At 39.7% G+C, this 19,137-nt stretch overlaps 1 protein-coding gene across 2 annotated transcripts in view; it reads left to right on the top strand.

Annotated features, from left to right (window-relative positions):
- Positions 1-611: 611 nt before the first annotated feature.
- VIPR2 (vasoactive intestinal peptide receptor 2) overlaps positions 612-19,137 on the top strand; it is a 69,554-nt gene continuing 51,028 nt past the window's right edge. Inside the window, exons 1-2 of one of the 2 annotated variants that reach the window (XM_088150292.1) lie at positions 612-1,080; positions 7,716-7,818. In XM_088150292.1, coding sequence (XP_088006418.1) covers positions 1,027-1,080; positions 7,716-7,818 — 157 coding nt within the window. In that variant the 5' untranslated portion in view covers positions 612-1,026. The remainder of the gene's footprint in view (positions 1,081-7,715; positions 7,819-19,137) is intronic. The other variant, XM_088150291.1, reaches the window with a different exon arrangement.

Here is a 19,137-nt window from a genome sequence, read left to right as displayed (position 1 = left end):
GGTCCCAGGGAACAGGAGATTTGTCTAGATGTCTCCATTATTGAGGTGGATGTACTCATTCTCTCTCTGCCTGGGGTTTGTATATGTATTTTAGTTTCCATTAGTCTCTATCTTTTAATGTTGCCTTTTTATATTTTTAATTGCTTTTTTAATATATGTGAAGTTACTCCCTTTCCCAACCACCGACAACAGACCAACTCCCAGGTTGAGTCGGCCTCCGTGATTTTGGAAGGGGGAAGTGTCGGTCCACCATTGCGTCCACTCCACTCCCTAACCCTTGACCCATGTTGTGGCCTCCTCTCCTTGGTCTTCAACCCTTCGCGGCTCTGGAGGACGCAAAAGCTTGCGCGCCCATTGGTACGGCTACGGGAGGTCCTCCTCATCCAATTAGTGTTTCCCAAAATACGGATTTTGGATTTTTTAAACTTTTCTTTTCCACCGACACTACACCCCCCCCGCCCCCACGGACCCACGCAGCTCTAGTTCTTCACTTTAAAACCAGCGAAGTAAACGCGTGAGAGCGACGCGCCATCCTCCCCGCGCGTTGGACGACAGCTCCCACCATCCCCACGCAAGGCGCCCTTGAGAGCCGGGGGAACGAATGAGGCGGGCCTCGTCACCCAACGCTTTCCAAAGGGAAGGCTGTCTTTGAACCCCCCCCGACCCCCCAGGTCGGAAAGAAGTAACTCGCTGAGAAACAAAGTGGCGACTCCCGGAGGTGGGCCCGGCTCGGAGGGAGGTGGAGTCCGGGGAGGGCGCAAGAGCACGCGATCCGGAGCGCGGCGGACCCAGTGCGGGGCGGCGGGTAGCGAAGAGGCGCGGCTCTCCGTCCGGCTCGCGGCTGCAGCCCAGGCTCCGCGCAGCGGGCGCCCCGCGGGAAAAGCGCGCCGCCGCGGACGGGCAGCGCCTGCTCGACGACCGCATGTCCCTCGGGCTGCAGGAGGCCCCCCGCCGCCAAGGAAGGCCGCCGCGAGCCCCGCGGAGCTGAGCCCACCGACCCGCCCGCCCGCGCGGCGCCGGGACGGGATGCGGCGCTCCGTGCTCCTGCTCTTCTCGACCTGCTGGTGGGCGCTGGGGCCGGTGAGTGGGGGCCCCGGGGGGCGAGAGTCGCCGGCGTGGTCCTCGCGCGGAGGGGCTGAGTCTCGGAGCATGTGCAGAGCTCCTTTCGCGCGGCTCCTGCGGGAAAAGGGCGCGCGGGCTTCGACTCCCCGACCCTTCCCCACAGCGCCTGCCCCCGACCTGCCCCTCCCCTCCGCTCCCCTCTTCTGCGCTTCTGGAAGGAAAGGCGTGGGGCAGCGGGAGGAAAACGCGTGCTGCTTGTGCCCTGGTTGTGGGGCGAGCGCTGCGTCCCGCGCTTGGCCTGGGTCGCCTCAGGTGGCCCTTGGGGGAGACCTCCTTTAATGTGGGGCATGAACTTACTCCCCCACTGCACCCCCTTAGCATGCGACACACGCGCCCCCCGAATAGTTCCTGCTCAGTCTCACTTTTTAGAATCGCTGCTGGTTCTTATATCCCCCCCCCCGGTTAAAGAGGGGTGAACCGGACTCCTCTGGCGGTGCTGGATTACAATTCCCATTCGGCCATACAGGCTTGGGATGATGTCCAGGCCCATGTGCAGAGTGCCCGGTTGAAGAAGGTTGGGTAACGCTAGCGGGCTGCTGTTGAATTTGAGCACCGGATGAAAAGGCGGCTAAGTTTGCATTGGTATCGAGCTAATGAATTGGGCTTAATGATTGAGTAAAGAATTGCTTGAAGGCTCGCCGGGTTTCAGCACATTTCCAATTTATATTGTAATTCCATGAGAAAAGCCAATTCAATTTTAATCAGTGTCAGCGAAGTTGCTGTAAACAACAGGATGCTACATCTCAAGGAGTTTTAAATCCCCCCCCCCCCAGTCACACCAGCTTCCAGGCAAAATATTAGGAGCATTTAATGCCAACAGATCTCACCATTTTTGTACTCAGAATTATAGGTGAAAGGAAGGCAAAAGGGTGGAGTTTCACAAGCTTTTCCAGTTCTGTTTATAGCTCGGGTGGAAATTCTGTACTGTCCATTTAGAAATTTTGTCCGTTTTAGCCATTTTTCATAGATAATTTGATTTTTGTATGTGTGTGTAGCACTGGAAATTTTAGCACGTTTGTTGTGGCATAAAGTTGTGAGGACTATGAACCTTAATACAGGACTGCAGATAGGGGATTTTTGCCAAGCATTCACAAAAAATATGAAGGAAAAGAAGATGAAACTAGAGATACAGATGGGTGTGTTCTCTTTTTCCATGGTTTGTTGTTCATTTTAAGTGAACCGAAGCAGACTTAAGCAGAGTTTACACCTGCAGCTGAATGAAATATTAGAATTCATTGGCTTAATATTTCTCATTGTATATGGAGTGGCTGTTAAAAATAAATAAAATAAAAAATACCAGGGTCATCCCTGCCATTAGCCAGAGTGAAGGAGGTACCTTAGTCATCCCCCAATAGTTAATAATTTATTAGCCCTTTTGTAGAAGGCAGAGAAGATAGGTTTGTGAGATGTTTGGGGCTCAGCTTCAGGCTCTATATCATGACTTTGGGAATTATGGACTGACAACAAAATGTCTTGGGACAGTCCTGTTCTATCCCCCTTTTATAATCCTCCCTGAAAGGAGAAAAAAAATGCAGTGAAAATGGTTTTGTCACAGTATATTTCTTGCTATGCCAGCTTTCTAAGTGCAAGGAGATAGTCTTCCCTGACACTTGGTTTCTATCATGAGGATCACCTCATTCTACTATACAGTATTAGTTGTCCTAAACCTAGAGTGAATATGAAGTGGCATAAGAAAAATATCAGGTGAATGTTTATTGTTACAATTTATACAAATGTTTTGCCTATTGTATATTCTCTTATTCATGCAGTGTAAGATACACACATTCCAAAGATTTTAGTTTAGTTTACTAACTCATATAAAGTTAAAGTCTCCATTGAGTCAAACTTGATTTGATGACTTCATAGATATGTCCTTCTAGTTTTCTTGGCTGCAGTACCAAAGTGGCTTGTTATCATCTTCTTCCAAGATGGTTTTTTGACTTCCCACTCTAATTTACAGCCTTACACCTTCTTGATAGTCTCCCATCCAACTACTAACTAGACCCAACTCAGCTTAGCTTTTTGAGATGGCCAGGCTTAGTTAACTCATCAGATAGATGAGCACTGAAATACTGTTGCATCTAAAGCAAAAAAGTTCATAATATTTCTCAAACAGGAATATCTTTTTTTAATGATGCAAATATGGTACAAATTGGGATTTCTATGCTCACCACAATTGCTTCATAATACTTTGTGGTAAAGCTAACCTTCTTAATGTGGTAAAGCTAACCTTTTTTCTGTTATCACAAATGGTTCTGAGACATGTTTTCAGATTACAAGCAGGAAGCTACTTGGTAGGAATTTGGAGAGCTGATACAGGTGTTAGAATTCTCTATAAATTGATAATTTGGTGTCTGAAGGAGTACACTGGAAAGTGTTTTACCTCTATGAGCAAGTTGATGAGATGCTGATTATTTAAACAAAGGAATAGTTGTGTTTGTGGATATGTATGAGGTATACTTTTTTATGGTCATATGTGTGAAGTACTGTACAACCCCAAAAAAGTTTAACTGAAGCTTAGAGCTTAGTCATCTTAGGGAAAGACCAGTAAAATCTCTGGATTTTCTCCAGTAATAAAAAGACATGGTCCCACTCCACTGGAGTAACCAAAATCTTTTCATTCCCCAGTCCAAACAAAGAGAAAATAGAAGAAATACAGAATCCAAGTAACCCAGGCCATGCAGACTTGCTTCTCTCCTACTGAAGAGGAGGGAGAAATAGATAAGATTTATCCCGGCTAGAGAGCCAACATTGCTCTTAAATGACTTCCTAGGGTGGCTGAAGTTCAGGCACAGGGATGAGGAAAAAAATTGTCTACAAACTCAGCAGAGGTTCACTTTTGCAAAAAGAAGCCTCTATATTTTGCAGTTGAGGTTATGCTATAGCAACCCACAACTAAATTGGATCAGTTCTTAAATTAAGCTGACATCAGGTCTGGAACGGTGTTTTAACTGATACAACATCCTTCTGAAGAGTCCCCTAATTTGTAAGTCTTTATTTTTGACAAGTACTTTTTTTATCTTAGAAATGTTGTGATTCCCTTTTAAAGCTGCTCAGGTTGATTGCTGTCACTGCATCTTACAGAATTCCATATTTTTAATTTTCTTTCATGATTTCCATTAGCAGTAATAATTACTGATGGAGTTACCTATTCTTCGTTTTTAAGTAAGCAAGCATAGACATAAAGGAACACGACATTAAGGAACTGTTCTTTCATAGTTACCCAGCTTTTTTGCTGGGAGGACATCTGTGCAGAAATTAACAAGACTTTGGTTTTGTTGGTAAAAGATCCTTCATTGGTTACAAATCCTGAAGAAGCATTTATACAATATGCTAGACTTAATTCCATTAGCATTAAACTTTTGTGGCTTATTATGTTTCTGTAAGCCTATTTTATTTATGATTCAATGTACTGCATGAACCCAGAAAAATAGGTTAATTTGGTAGCCTAGGTTAAATGTGAGTGTAGTCTTTGAGTATGCGATTATCCTGGCTCAAATACTGGACATAAAGATTAAAGGAAACCAAAATCTTTGGGGAGGAATTGCAGCTCAATGATAGAATACTTGGACAGGGCCAACAAATCTCAGTTGTAAACATGCGAACAACCATTAGAAAACTCTAGTTCTTTGTTGTCATCTAGTGTTCATCCAGGTTTTTACAGTATGGATCTGGTAGCCCTAATTTAGAATAATGGAATTTTGACATTAAAACAGACTTCAAACTTGCTTATCCATCCCTCTGTTTAATGTAGGGTCTACAATGTAGAATGCTCCCTAGGGCTGTACAGATGGGCCCAAATTAAGATAGCAATTTTATTCACACATATCAGAGATTAAACCTTGACCTCCATGAAGTTCCTTCTGAAACAAAGAATAGTGTAGAAATTATGAGAGCTTCAGGTTATTGAGTTGTGGCAAGCTCATGAAGATGAATTTAATTCAGTTAGTGGATCAGCTCAGTCATGCCATGTCCCATTTGGACTGTAGCACATATCCAAAGAGTTGTAAAGCCAGGCTTTACTTTGCCGTAAGCTTGATGCTGGAATTGGGAAGAGAATCAGTGGCATGGGGAGAGAGCTCAGAAATTAGCAAAAGACTCTCACTCATGCTTTTCCATTACTTTAAATAGAATTCTGCTGTACTCTGCCAAAATGATTGTGAGGAACACATAATCTTTTGATGCCTGAGATAAAGGTAGGAAGCAAGAAAATACTTGCTTCTTCAGGTATGACCAGGAACTAGCGTTTTAGGCATTTTGTGGTGTAATGACAACACTCTGCTACATGTGTTAAAGGTGTGGTTTGCAGCGGACAAAAAGTTTTCCCCTTGAGTGATACAACTCAGTGTTTGTCCCTTTGCTATTTCTTATTTATTTTTTGTGCCTTCAAGTTAATGTTGACTTCTGGGGACTGCCTGGACAACTCCCTGCAGTTTTCTTGGTAATGTTTTTGGAAGTGGCTTGCCATTGCCTCCTTCCCAGGGCTGAGAGAGTGACTGGCCCAAGGTCACCCAGCTGGTTTTGTGCCGAAGGCAGGACTAGAACTCACAGTCTCTGGGTTTCTAGCCTGGTACCTTAACCACTACACCAACCTAGCTCTCACCAAAGTTGTCCCTCTGCTAACCATCTTTAAAGAAACAGTTCTCAGAATGAAGGAGGTACTTATTTGGTATTCCAGATCAGAATATAATGGTTATAACATGGGCGTCTGCAGGGGGAGATTTCAAAAAAGTCAATCTGATGGCTGTGCCCACATGATCAAAACGCTGCCCCTTTTTGTATCCTGCAACACATTTAAAGGAGAGGGACTTTGATTGCGCAGGGACAGCTGTCATCTTGACTTTGTTGACTCCTACACACACACACACACCCACACACACAGAGCAGATCACCTTGGACCATAAAGAGTAAGGGAGTAACATAAGAACCATAAAGAAAGGGAAGAAGACTAAAACATTATGTTAAGGTTTGAGTATTTTGGATTTTCAAGCTTTCTTCCTTCTTTCTCACCAAGTTAAACAGATTTGATTTAAAAATGGTTATTTCCTTAGCTTATAACTATTTTATGTGAAGCTACGAGACACTTTGGTCAACACCTCTAAATAGCTTTGGGGTCCTGATTGTCACCTAATGTTTTATTTTTCAAGTAAGGAATCAGGAACGGTACAACAAGGTGGCATTTCCAAATCCAGCTTTGCAAAAGCTTATGTGCTGAAATTTGCATTTGATGAAACACAGATTAAAACTATGTTCAGCCAAACTATTGAATAAATCACAATGGCTAGGTTTGCATAACACTAAGCCATTATTTGTTTTGTTTAATTTTGGCTATGGTGGTATATTCACTAACCTTTGGCTTAGCATGATATGTGAAGCCAACCATAGTGGTTAAGAGACAGCTTTTAACTGAAAATCAGACATTCAGATCTTGCCATGTACAAGTCATGACCTCTTGGACATAGTTCCTTGGGAGACACCTTTTGGAACCAGATACCTTTTACTAGTTACCTCAAAAGCAACGAGTTCCCAATTAAAATTTAAGAAATGAAACTTCTATTGCTATAGCTAATCAGTTGCTATAATCCTTCTAGCGTTCTAAGCATTTTGAAGATGTTTCAGTTTATCATATAATATAAAACTTTTTAATTATGATGGCTGTTTGCAAGCCAAAGCACCCAAACTGGGATTAGTCAGTGCCTAAGACATACTGACTAGTGTTTTCCAAGAAGCAGGGCTTAGCGAAACTTATGCAAATAAAATTTAATTATGATAGGGCTTGAGATAAATAATTCTGATAGGCATTGCATTATTGAATAAACCAAAATTAGCTGGATTCTTAAAACAGACTGTGCCATAAACTATAATTTACAAATGGCAAAGGGTGGTTTTGTGTAAGCCAACACCAAACAAGCCATGATTATGAGTGAACCACGTTTATGCTTTTTCTAAGCTATAGGGATAGTTTGGCAGTGAACAAGTTTGTTAGTCAAATTTAGCATAACCTGTTAATGTGGGGCTCTGGTGTCTTTCATCAGAAAGAAACTAGAACACGGAACCTCTTTGTTTTGTTAATGACTTTGTTCTCTGTTTTCTTCTGGGTAGAAGAATTCTGTGATCTCAGGTGAAACTTAAGTTAGCTAATCAAGCTATAGATGTCTTACTAATTATGCTCTCTTGCAGGAGAACCAGCAGGTGCATTTGCTGCTAAGCCAATCTTACAGCTGAGTGTGAAGTAGCCATTTTTTAAAAAGGTAGCCAAAACATTAACCTTGGCCATTATGCATGGCTACCATATTTGTCCTGCAAAATTCTGAATAACCGCAAGATGGCAATAAGGAGATCCGGAACTCAACCAGATTTTTGCAGCCTGATGTAATAGCCCTAGTATTACAGCCAGCCTGCACTGTGGGTCTAATAACAACAGAACTACCTTTCATAATTTTTGTAAGAAGTGTGGATTGCTCCAGGCATACAGCTAGAGCAATAAATAAAAGCTTCCTGTTATGTCTTTTTTCCCTGTTGGTTCTGCTAGCATTGGTATACTTTCTCCAAGATCAAATGTTTTAAAGCTAGCTTCTGTTTTTATCCAACAGGTAAACAGTATTCATCCAGAATGCAGAATACAACTTGAAATCCAGGAAGAAGAAAAAAAATGTATGGAACGTTTAAAGAATGCCAAAACAGTGAGTTATAAAGGTAAGATAATAGCCTATAGTGGCATAGCAGCCATTCAGTAATGATCCACTGGCATCTATATGCCCATTTACTGAGGACTTGATGATGTGGCGCAAGATGGCTGCTTTAGTACTGCTGACACGTTGTATTAAACTATGGTATGATTTGAGTTTTGGTTAGTGTGGTGAAGGGCAACCTATGATACAAGAATGCTACAATTTCCCCTTTTTGTGGCATTTGGAACCCCTCTGGTGATGATTGCTGAAAACTGGTAGCACATTTTCCTGCTGTTTTGAGCTGGGAAACTAGGTCTTTCACGCTTCATAAAAGTTAGCATTTACAGTTTTAAAAAAGCAAAAGAACCCACCCAAATTCATCCTACACCAGACCCACCCACATATATGATATGGTTCCACCCACTTTGCGGATTGGGACCACCAAAAGATAGCCCACCCTTGAGTGAGTTAGCTCTGTGCCTATCTCAACAGGAACACTCAGCATGTTGTAGGCCACCGTATCTGAAGTGGAAAAAGCAGTGCAAACCACTAGATGGCAACAAAGAGTTGCATAAACTTTCTCTCCTGCCATCTGCTGGTCATGTCAGTATTTTCAGCCCCTATATGGTGGTCCTAACAAGCAGCACGTAGAGGTGTGCAGACCCAGCCATCAGCAGAAAGTATCCTTGGGCAGCTTCTGGGATTCCAGTATTCTGGCAGGGCTCACACATTACCATTGGCCTCATTTAGGCTTTTCAAGGAGACTGGGAACTGGTGGTTGCAGTTCACATGTCAGCTGCCATTTTGTTTTTCCCACAATGCCATAGGTTGTGGGAAAATCTCTGGCATTATGGGAAGAAACAAAATCATAGGTGCTGGAAGGTGCTTCATATGGATCATCCTTGGAAAGTAGATGGTATTGCAAATGTTTTGTGGCACATGTTATCATAAGATTTGAAACATGATGCTACTTAAGCACATATATTAACAATGGCTGATTTTTTAAAATGGTAATATTCTTGGGGCATAGGCAGTTAAGAACAAAAAGGTTAAAAAAAAGCATGAAAGGTATCTTTCCTGTTATTTTTTGTTCCCCTTAAAGAAGCTTTAATCTTTTTAAAAATGCTGAGATATGGTTGTGTTCGTGTGTATACAAAGGTGAGGGCATTTTCTAATGACCAGTTTCACTTTGCAACTCTCCTTTCTTCATATTTAAACTACGTTTTTAAAAAATGATCCATAGCTACTGTACTTCTAGGAGAGGAAAATGTGATGGAAGGAGACAGCTGTTTCCATTCCTTTTCTGACTGTACTTTTAAAAGAAATTTTGCTGCCCTTTTAAGTGCAAACGGAATAGAAGATTATCAAAAAGCAAATACAAGAAGTACGATATTTTCCACAAGTAGGTGCCTCAGCCAAGGCCATCTGCTCATAGTGTAAATAAATGATTTTTTTTTTTATTCTTCTAGTAGGGAGGCAATAAATATACCAGTGAGCTTATAAATGAAAAATAAGTGCATCTTTGCCAGAAGTGCAAGGAAAACAGATCAGTAGTCTAATGCTACTTTACAGGCAAGGATAGCTCTGTTAGGGCTGTGCAAAGCTTAGACTCAAAGACAATTTGGTTGAATTGTCCTTTCAGATTGAATCACGAAATCAAAACAGTTCAGTGTGTCAGATTGAATCAATTGACATTCCTGATAAACACACACTTTTATCATATTTAATCTTTAAACTGGATTGAGTCACTTTGACAGTTTGAATTGCAATTCTGAACTCCTCAAATCAGTCTGGAGATCTAAATGAAATTTTGCAATTTTCCAGCCTTAGCTCTTGATCTTGGCTGATCTGCATGCTCCTAACTTCTGTTTTGGAAGGATTACGTATGATTTCATACTAACGGGACATGTGAACTAGTAACCATCCCAAACCTGGAGGATCCTTGTAATGGCAGAGCTTAAAAACATTTCTGTCGTAAATTCTAAAGGAATGGCAATAACATTCTCCCTTTTATTTTCAAAGGCTTTTCTCTGAACCAAGGTGTCACAGCAGATTACTCTGATTGAACTGGGAGATCTTTGGCCTTCCGTATTGAGTAGCCAATCACCATTGCTGCTCCCAGACTAAATAACAACTAATTATAATTGTACATTATTCTCTTATGTATAAATCTCTTTCTCCTAGAGAAAACAGATGCTATAAATGCCTTGCTAGAGTTCTAGGTGAAATGAATTAAGGCCACTTTTACTACACATATCATATTAAAGATTTGTTTTAATCATGATGGTTAAAAATCTATAATTGGCTGGCTTCACATATAATGCTAAACCATAAAACATGATTTACCAATCATATTGGCTGGGTTCACCCATGTACTATGCCAAAATGTGCCCTGCAAATAAAGTGTAATTTATTTGGCTTTGATTGCATTAATTATAGTTTATCTCACATCAAGAGGTAGGAAGGAATTGAACTATATAGCAAGAAGAGGGACGCTGCAGTATGTACAGTACATTGTGGTTCTACAGATAATACGGAGCAACAATAGTGTCTCATCTATACGTCTGTCATTCTAGTGGCAGTCATAGTGTATTTAACCTTTCTTCTTTTAATGGCCTAAACTGAGAAATATATCTTTTTTTCAACAGAAAAGTTTATTTTTAATCCCTTCCTCTTCTTTGTAGAGTGTTAGGTCAATAGATAGCCTGGTTCCATTATTGCTTTTACAAGCCTCCTTGGCAGTGGGCGGGGGGTGCCTTCAGATCAGTGTTGACTCTTGGTGACTGCCTGGACTAGTCCCTGCAGTTTTCTTGGCTAGGTTTTTCAGAAGTAGTTTGCCATTGCCTGCTTCCCATGGCTGAGGGAGAGTGACTGGCCCAAGGTCACCCAGCTGGTTTTGTGCCAAAGGCAGGACTAGAAGTCATTGTCTCCTGGTTTCTAGCCTGGTGCCTTTAACCACTACACCAAACTGGATCTCCTATCTCCTCTACCACTTCTGTATCCTATGCTTGGAATATTTGCTCACTAGTCTCCTTTTTAATTCTACCAGATTCAGTCACAGGAGTCTAAAAATAGGTTTCTTAAACTTTTGTTCTTTGAAGAAATAAGCCCCTGTTGGCCAAAGGAATTATGTGAAAATGAGATACCTAATATGAAACAAAAATCTGGGCTGTTCATTTGTTTTTATTAAATTGCAATTCAGTCTGAACTCAAGGAAATAACAAGAACAGAAAGGTTGGAACTGAGGATGGAATGTGTTTTTAGCTGGCTGGAAAGCTTTTAGTTCTTCTTTATTAAATTGCATTGTGAACTTTTCCAGGGAATGATGCAAGGGCTAGGAGAGTAATATTGTAATCTACCGAGCCTCTGCGTTCTATATATAGAGCATGCAAATATTGCTTTAGCTCAGCCATGTATAAATCACACTTCTGTGGGGACCATTGACTTAAAATGCTGGTGCAAACACATTGCTTTTTCTGAATTGATGCTGTTCAGAAAGGAACAAATTAAAAAGCCACCCTCTATGGATTAACTTTTCTAAAGTCAGAATATGGTTAACCTACTTGTAGTTATATCTCGTTTTCCCACGAGGGCTGTTATCTTTGCTTTTTTAATTGGAGATAGCAAGGTGGAAGAATGTATAGTAGTTTCCATTTTGGAGAATTAGGAGCAATTTGTTTGGGAACAGCCCTTATCTGTCACTCTAGTCTGTTTCACAATATGATTCTGAGAATAGAATGGGGATAAATTCATGATAATTGAGACCTCTCTCCTTAACTATCAGCCACTTAATCTACAGAGCTGCTTGGTTAGGTCCTCTTATTTATTTGATTAAATTTATATTCCTCCTTTCTGCTTTTGTAAGCATTTAGGTGGCTTACGGTAATTAAAATGAATCACAACATTTTAATATAAAACACGGCATTAAGATTAAGAAAATTTAAATGGCTTTAATAGTTAAAAGCTGGGGAAAGAGATCTGTTTTTGCTGTTTTCTTAAATATTGGGAGAGCGGAGGCCAAACACCAGAGCTATGAAGCACTTTGAATTCAGAGGTGAAAAAGGGGTGGCTGGGGTACACACTCAATAGTTGTCAGTAACTTCTTAAAGTGTGTCTTTTCCTGGGATTGTGCTGCAGTTGTAGCAGGTCCTACATGAGTGCCCTTGTATGGTCTGAAGGACTTTTTTTCCTTAGGAACAGAAGTCCTGCACAGTCTGCCAAACACATCTTCCCAGGGGGAGAATTTTGTAGTATGAAAATCATACAGAAGAAAGTCCTATCTCACATTCCAGATAGCTGCGCTTTGGGTGGAAAGGACATCTTCAAAAGGTGTTCCTGCTGATCTAAATAACTAGGTAGGCTCTTAGCAAGAAAGGTGATCCCTCAGATAAGCTATTTAGAGATTTAAAGGTCAGCAGCACCTTAAATGTTGGTAGATAATTGTGTGAGAAATGCTAAAAAATAATAGTTATTAGTGACAAAAAGGTAGCTTTTACTTGACCAACATTAACAAGGAAACTTCGATTGTTTCATAAAGAGGTCAGATAGAAAAACATTTTAAAGGAGAAAAGGGGGGGGCTTTCTGGGGAGGAACATAATGTAACCTAAACAGACAAAGAAATATTTTTTTTTCTGCTGTGTGAGCACAGTTAAGATTGGTTGCAACAAAAGCAGGAGGTAGCTGGAACAGAAAGGTCTTCCTTCTAAAATAAAGAAGCCTCTTCTTCTATGTGAGTTAACGTAGGTTGACGCTAGCTAGAGATAAGGGATGAATAGAACGCTGTATTAGAACTCACTAAAAGTATCTAAATGAAGTTTTTATCAACTAACCAAAGCCTTCAGCTGAAGAGTAGAACTGAGCATGAGCACTAAACTAATGAATATTAAATTACATGTCTTGCATATGTAATACTGGACAAGAATGTAAGCCTGACCAATAACAAAACAATATAGTGATTGAGCGACGGGATAGAAATGTATAAATTATGCTGAGATCTGTAGGTGGGTGTGGCTTCCTACTTTGATGCTGAGGAGTCCACCAGCCTTTGCAAACGCTTGAAATAAAGTTTTACTGCTGATCAACCCAGAAAAAGTTTGTTACGCCTTGTTTCGTACAATTGGGAGCCAATTCCAGATCTTTTAATACAGACATCAGATGGTCCATATATCTTGTACCACTAAGCAACTATACTGCATTTTTCATCTGTTGCAGTTTCTGGAATTTAAAGCATCTTGCAGTAGTTGAGATGGGTTATAACCAAGGCATGTATAGCTGTTGCTAAGTCTGACTAATATAGGAAGGATCACGGGGTTTATTACCATAGTTGTGCAAACAAGCTCCTTGCCACAGCCTCTACCTGTGAATCCAGTGCTGTGGGTCAGAGAGAGCAAGTTGTTAGGGGAGTGCAGCAAGTGGGAAGTTCAGAGAACAAAAGACAATGTATGAATTTGTGTAGCAATGTGCTAAAAGCAAGGGTGATTTGTAACTATAAAAAGTGTTGGTATAAAGTAATTTTCATTGTATTTCTGTTTCTTTTTCATACTTCATTTTTTTTTAAACTACTAGGTATATAAGTATTGTTCTATTCCTCACCTTCCCTACCTCCCTGATGTAGTTCATAACACTAAGCTACAATTAATATTAAGGTTACCATATCTGGACTTCCAAAATCTAGATGACCACCAGATGGCAACAAAATTCTGTAACTCTTTGTTGCCATCTAGTGGACATCCAGACATTGCAGCCCAGATATGATAGCCCTATGAAAACTCCTCCATAAAGCCTCAATTCCTTCCCAGTGTTTATCATAAAGATGAACAGGTTGGGTCATTCTAAGGGACGACCTTCTTTTGAATTAACTCATAAATCAATTTATCTATCTGCCCCAGGACAGAATTCTTTTTACATCTGGGAAGTAGAAGATGAATTGTGGCTTCAGCTTGATAGAACCTCAAGCAGGTTCTGCAAAAACACCTGGTAGGACATTTCCACCAGCCACTCTTGCAACAGTTGCTGGTATTAAAATAGCCTTAAGGCATGGACTCTGGCTAATGTCTTGAAATGACAGTTACAGTCTTTTCAATCAATATGGCAGTTTTCTGGGGAGTGATGGGAGCTCCAAACATATCCGACAGATAAGGGTTTGTTGTCTATATTTGATTTTTAATGGATTAATTTATTTTAACTATTTATGGGGGATTTTTAATTGTTGATGGGGTTTCTGATTTTGACTGTGAGCCGCCCAGAGTCACCCATTGGGGGGAGATGGGTGTATACAAATTTAATAATAAACAAACAAGCAAACAAACAAATAAATCTGTATATGTTTGCCAAGGAATACATTTCTCTGGATTTATTGAAGAAAGGTAAATAGGCATTAGATTGTTACCTTAATAGCCTTAAAAGCAATTTGAGGAGTTTAATGTGAATGCTGCATAAGGAGAAGCTGTCTCTTGGTGCAGCTGTTTGTTGGATTTCCCAAGAGAGAAAATATATATAGTAAATATATATAAAAATATTATAGGGACCATTCAGATATATTAGTGTCTCCCAGGAACACATTAGTACAGCATGGGTTTCTAAAGGAACTCAAGAAGTACTATGAAGAAACTGCCCCCTCCACCCAACCCCAGGTAAATTCTTGAAAGTGGTTTGAGCACCTCTGCTCCAGAAGTGTATAATTTTGGATAGATGGTTGGTGTTAATAGAGAATACAAAGGGTAACTTAAGACCAAGGTGCTTTTCTTAGTTATAAAGGACCGTAAGGCTTTTAGAGTGGAAGATCATCTCTTTTTAGATCTCTTTTTAAATTGGTGACATTTGGATAATACTGTTCTGAAAAAGGAGTGTAGGATATAGATTCCTAACAGCAGAAAGTATCAAGGATATCAAGTGGGGATTGTAAAAGATGGATCAATAAGGATGTCCAAAAAAGACATTTCCAGACTTAGAGCTTTCCAACATTTCACTTCTGAATTCACTTCTAATGCAAAACATATTTTTTTCATTGTAATAAATTGCTCTTCAATATTTCTTTCCAAATTTCTTACAGAAGAATAACAACTTTATGGCCAAAAGATTCACAATTCAAATTTGAAACTTTTTTTAATTTTGTTTTTTACAACCAGAGACTTGATTTTAATGATCCCTGCTATTCTTTTAAAATTTTAAGGCATGTATCATATTTAGCAGTAATACAGAGTATGTGCAGAACTCATAAAATTGGAAGCTGGTATTTATTTTAACTCTTATTAGGAAAAAAGAGCTGTCACAAACCATTTGTGATAACTTGATTATCAATCTTATACCTCAAATCTTGCTATATTTTATATTAGGCGGCTTTTAAAAAACAGTTATCCACTTTTTCCATTAAGTTGCTAGTACTTTAATAAGTACACATATTCAGATGAGCTAACAGTTATCAGTAAAACTATATTTTTATGTTTCTCAATCTCGCAAGGAAGAGATACTGAAAAGTATTCCTAAATTAATATAAAATGTATGTATACTTTCAATACTCATTTAAAAAAATAAAAATTGGTGCTGTTTCAGGGGTGGCAAAAAACCCAACAATATTAAGTCAAGTGAGAGCTAAGCAGGATTTGACATGATTAGTATTTGAATAAGTGATAACCAGGACATCCCAGGATGGTGCAAGACTAGAAACTCAGGAAAATATCCCAGAATATCCAGAAGAAGCAATTGCAAATAATGTCTGTACTATTGCCAAGAAAACAACATGGCTGTGGATGTGTAGTCACGAGGAGTTTTGCTTTATGCTGGAAGTAGAATACACTATAATAATCTTTGGCTTGGCCAAGCAGGGAGCTAGTGGCTTAAGACCTGGATGTGACCCTCAGAACTACAGAGAGCCTTGATTACTCTTAACCAGCATGATCAGAAGTAAGCAATCTCTGGCTTCCTGCTGCCATTAATGGAAAGAATCAAGCATTTTAGTCTCTGTTGGCAAGTTGATCTCTGCACGGGTTCTTCGCCTTTTTGTGCCATGGACCCCTTTGATAATCTGAGAAACCTACAGAAACCTGGAGTGTCTGGTGAAACTTATGGACCTCTTCTCTGCTAAATTTCAGTTAGAGGTTAGTAAAAAATAAAGTAGTAATTTTTTCCACTTCCAAGTTCATGGTGTCTCTGAAATCAGGTTAGGAAACCTTGATCTAATGGCAAAGACTAATCCTCCAGTGCGTCACTAGCAGGGAAAGTAATGAGGTTGGGTGTCTGTGTAGGTGGGCAAGCCCCAGCCTGACAACTAAGATAACTTTGAGACCAAAAATGTTCACCCATTGCAGACCTTCATATCTAGAAGACATCAGGGTTCAGGAGGGGTTGATTACTGAATGAGCTGAGAAGGTGTCTGATTCTGCTATCCACTGCAGAGTTGAGCAAGTTATAGCTTGTTTTTAAAATTAATAGTCTCTTCCCCTAATCTCTCAGACTTTCAGGTTTTTGACCAGAACTAATTTAAAACAAGACATTTTAAACATAGTGAAAAGTCTATACAAAGGTACACCAAGCTAATTCCAATTTATGCCTGTACATTACATTTCTGTAGACAGTTAATGTTTAATGTTGCTCTTTTAGAAAATTCAAGCTTGAATTTTAATAACATTTTCATAGAGAAAGACATTCCAGAGTTGAGAAATGTCATTAAGGTGCAAAATATATGACTTCATTTGCAGGTCATTTAAATGCTGCTCAGGATTTCATACACGCATATGTTTGTGTATAGAAAACATGGACTGTGATTCTGTCATTTTGTTTTAAGGGCAAGATTTTTTTTTCTAGTGGAGAGCTTTAATATGCTTCTCTGCAGAAATACATAAACAAGTGTATTACTGATCATGAAGGAACAAACTGTGCTCCATTATTTACAAAGATCTTGTGTGACTCTTTTAGCTAAGGCATCAAGGTTCCTTTGGGACATATTTCTCTTGGGATCTTAAATATATAATATTTATCTTTAAAACATTCTCTGAAGAAAAAGAATATCTCTTTATTGAAACAGAAATCTGTTATCAAAAGATTACAAGGTTAGCTGAGCACAGCATAACACTCACATCAAATTGCTAAAGCATTTTCTATATCGTGGCTTAACTGCTTATTAAGTCTGTCTGAATTAAGCACAAATAAGAGCTATCCATTTTGTGCAGCTGAAATAGATTCTCAATCAGTTACCTTTTATTTTTCTCCCATCCCAACTTATTTCATTCTCATCTCACATTTCACAGATCTTTATGAGCTGCTAACCTAAGATAATTTTCTCTCCTAAAATCGTTGGGTCAAATATTATAATCAGTGTGCATGTTTCTGAGGTAAATATATACAGTTAAATTCATACATTTAGTATATGGAGTATTTTATTGTATTTTCTTTTACAACTTCTTTGTCACTTTCTGGGAGTCTACGCACACACCTTTGTTGAGCAGAGTGCAGCAATACTCCTGTTGTGCAGAGTGCAGCAATACTTCCATGAAAGTTGCCCAGGAAAAATACACATCAGCATGAGAGATTTACAAAATGCAATGTCCATATCTTATTCCCCAAAGAAATCCAGCCAGAAAATATATACTAACTGGTGTTTATTGATAAAAAATGCAAAACTCCATAAAATACATTTTTGTGAAATTACCTGGGTAATTTATGTATAATTTCACTTGGTCTGCTCTTTCCTTTGAGATCTTGCATAATTGATTCACTTTGATACCCACGAATTTTGAATGAGAATATTAGTGTAAGTTGCGCAGGTGATGCATTCTATCATGAGAGGCAGATGTACAATCAAAGCAGCTATGTTAAGGATTAAGGCAGAAGCCATGTAAATGTCCTAACTACTGTATTTTTCCAACTATAAGACGATACTTTTTTCTAAAATCCTTACCCTAAAAACTGAAGGGCATCTTATTCAAGGAAGTCAGCCGAGAATCGCGCGGTTGCAAAACTGCCCATACTTTGTTTCTGCAGAGAGGCTTCCTCCTATTGCTAGCCTCCAATCATGAGTGAAATAGCTTGTCTCCCAAACAGACTTCCTCCAATCACGAGCCTGATGTAACTGACGTCAGCTGATGCTGAACAAACCAATTAGAGGAAGGCTGTTTGCAGAGACAAGCTATCTGCAGTTTCACTCGTGCTTGAATGTAATCAGTTATGCAAAAGAGCCTGGAAATAGAGCTGCAGAGAGACGGTTTGGACCTCCTCCCACCGAGTGTATCAGGTCGATGTTAACTAATTACTAAATAAAAATGTGTTCTGCACTATCTTTAAAATATTGATTTCTTAATTTTGGATTGGAAAAGTGGGGGTCGTCTTGTACATGGGGGCGTCTTATTGTCGGAAAATACAGTATCTATTTACAAAGTATCTTCATATAAGAGTTAAATATTAGGTTGAAGAACAAATTCAGAGGCTAAAGGTTTAGCATCTGGTGGGCTATGACTGGCTGTAGGACACAACTAGCTATGTTCAGAGAGTCTAGATGGATAACAGCCTCGAAGCCCAGAGACCTCTCAGTATGGCTTAATGTTGAAGAAGACTAACGAAAGAAGATATGCCTACTAAGTAGCTAGAGTCAGTTTTGGAGTCTTGATTATATTAAGAGTTCACCAAATCCAGAAATGGCAGAAGAGGAAGATGCTTTCATAGGTATGTCAAGAACTGCTGACTCCTATCTCGTGTCCTGGCCTTCTGGATTTCAGTCTCTCTCTGAATGCTGGATCTATGGTATTTTCACTAATTCTGGCTTGTCACTGGCTCCTTGTGATTAGGAAGGAGTGTAGTGTGCTCTCTTATCTTGGCAGTGCATTACTTACATAATAAGCCTTGGCACACCTTATATTTCTAGCCTTGCTCTTCTGTCCAAATTTGTCTATATTCCTGATTGCTTCTTGGCCCTATCTCCTGGTTTCTGACATCTGACTTACTCCTAAATATTGTCCATTGCCCAGCTCCTGACAATGTGAGTGTGAAGAAAACCACTTTTCTTAGCAACATCTTTCAGATATTTTCCCCAAGCAAAGAGGAAATACAGACTGTTGCCCTTTGTTTTTGAGGCAGATCCAAAGACAGATCACTGAAGCAAAATACATTATTTATTCTCTTTTCCTTTACTGCTTGTATGAATTATACATCCATTAAAGCCAAGACTTACTCATTTTTCACTATCAGCATAATTACTGGTGTTGCCAGATTTCTACACACAAACACACACATGTTCCTGCCCATATATGTATAACAGCTTCAAAAATAGAATTATTATCTCCCTTGGATTCTTGCATGGCAGATTGCTAATGTTGGTTTTGGCCTGAAATCAACTAGGAGTCCACTGTTTGT

The sequence above is a fragment of the Python bivittatus genome, unplaced genomic scaffold (genome assembly GCF_059951505.1).
Source record: "Python bivittatus isolate LINGU-HERP-01145 unplaced genomic scaffold, Pbiv_v1 ctg000610_np1212, whole genome shotgun sequence".
Lineage (NCBI taxonomy): Eukaryota > Metazoa > Chordata > Lepidosauria > Squamata > Pythonidae > Python > Python bivittatus.
This window is presented reverse-complemented; position numbering and strand designations above follow the sequence as displayed.